This window comes from Myotis brandtii, unplaced genomic scaffold (genome assembly GCF_000412655.1).
Source record: "Myotis brandtii unplaced genomic scaffold, ASM41265v1 scaffold97, whole genome shotgun sequence".
Taxonomy (NCBI): domain Eukaryota; kingdom Metazoa; phylum Chordata; class Mammalia; order Chiroptera; family Vespertilionidae; genus Myotis; species Myotis brandtii.
Window position 1 is genome coordinate 584,124 of NW_005372020.1, and position 469 is coordinate 584,592.

The window sequence follows — 469 nt, forward strand, 5'->3', positions numbered from 1 at the left end:
CCGGAGAAGCGGCACAGGTGAGCCGGCGGGGCTGGGGCCATACCTGGCGTGGGGGGGGCAGGGGGCCCTACAGGCATGGGGTGGGGCAGAGCCAGCTCATCCCATTTGGTGCAGGAGCCTCCTGGCGGGGCAGGGGGTGGCTGTGCAGCTCATCTCCTTCCTTCCCCTAGCCGGGCCCTGGCCAAGGGGAGACATTGCCCGGCCCTGCCCCCTGCGAATCCCTTCCTGACTCGGGGGGTTTGTCTGCTGCCCCTGCCGCCGTCCTAGGTCTTCCAACCTCCCCCCGAGGGGACCCGGCTGTGTGTGGTGGCCACCAACGTGGCCGAGACGTCCCTCACCATCCCGGGCATCAAGTACGTGGTGGACTGCGGGAAGGTCAAGAAGCGGCATTACGACCGCGTGACCGGCGTGTCCTCCTTCCGGATCACCTGGGTCTCCCAGGCCTCCGCCGACCAGCGGGCAGGCCGAG

At 69.5% G+C, this 469-nt stretch overlaps 1 protein-coding gene across 1 annotated transcript in view; it reads left to right on the forward strand.

Annotated features, from left to right (window-relative positions):
* Window positions 1-469, forward strand: part of DHX37 (DEAH (Asp-Glu-Ala-His) box polypeptide 37) — a 19,874-nt gene that overhangs the window by 13,650 nt on the left and 5,755 nt on the right. Inside the window, exons 11-12 of the mRNA XM_014533344.1 lie at window positions 7-17; window positions 268-469. Coding sequence (XP_014388830.1) covers window positions 7-17; window positions 268-469 — 213 coding nt within the window. The remainder of the gene's footprint in view (window positions 1-6; window positions 18-267) is intronic.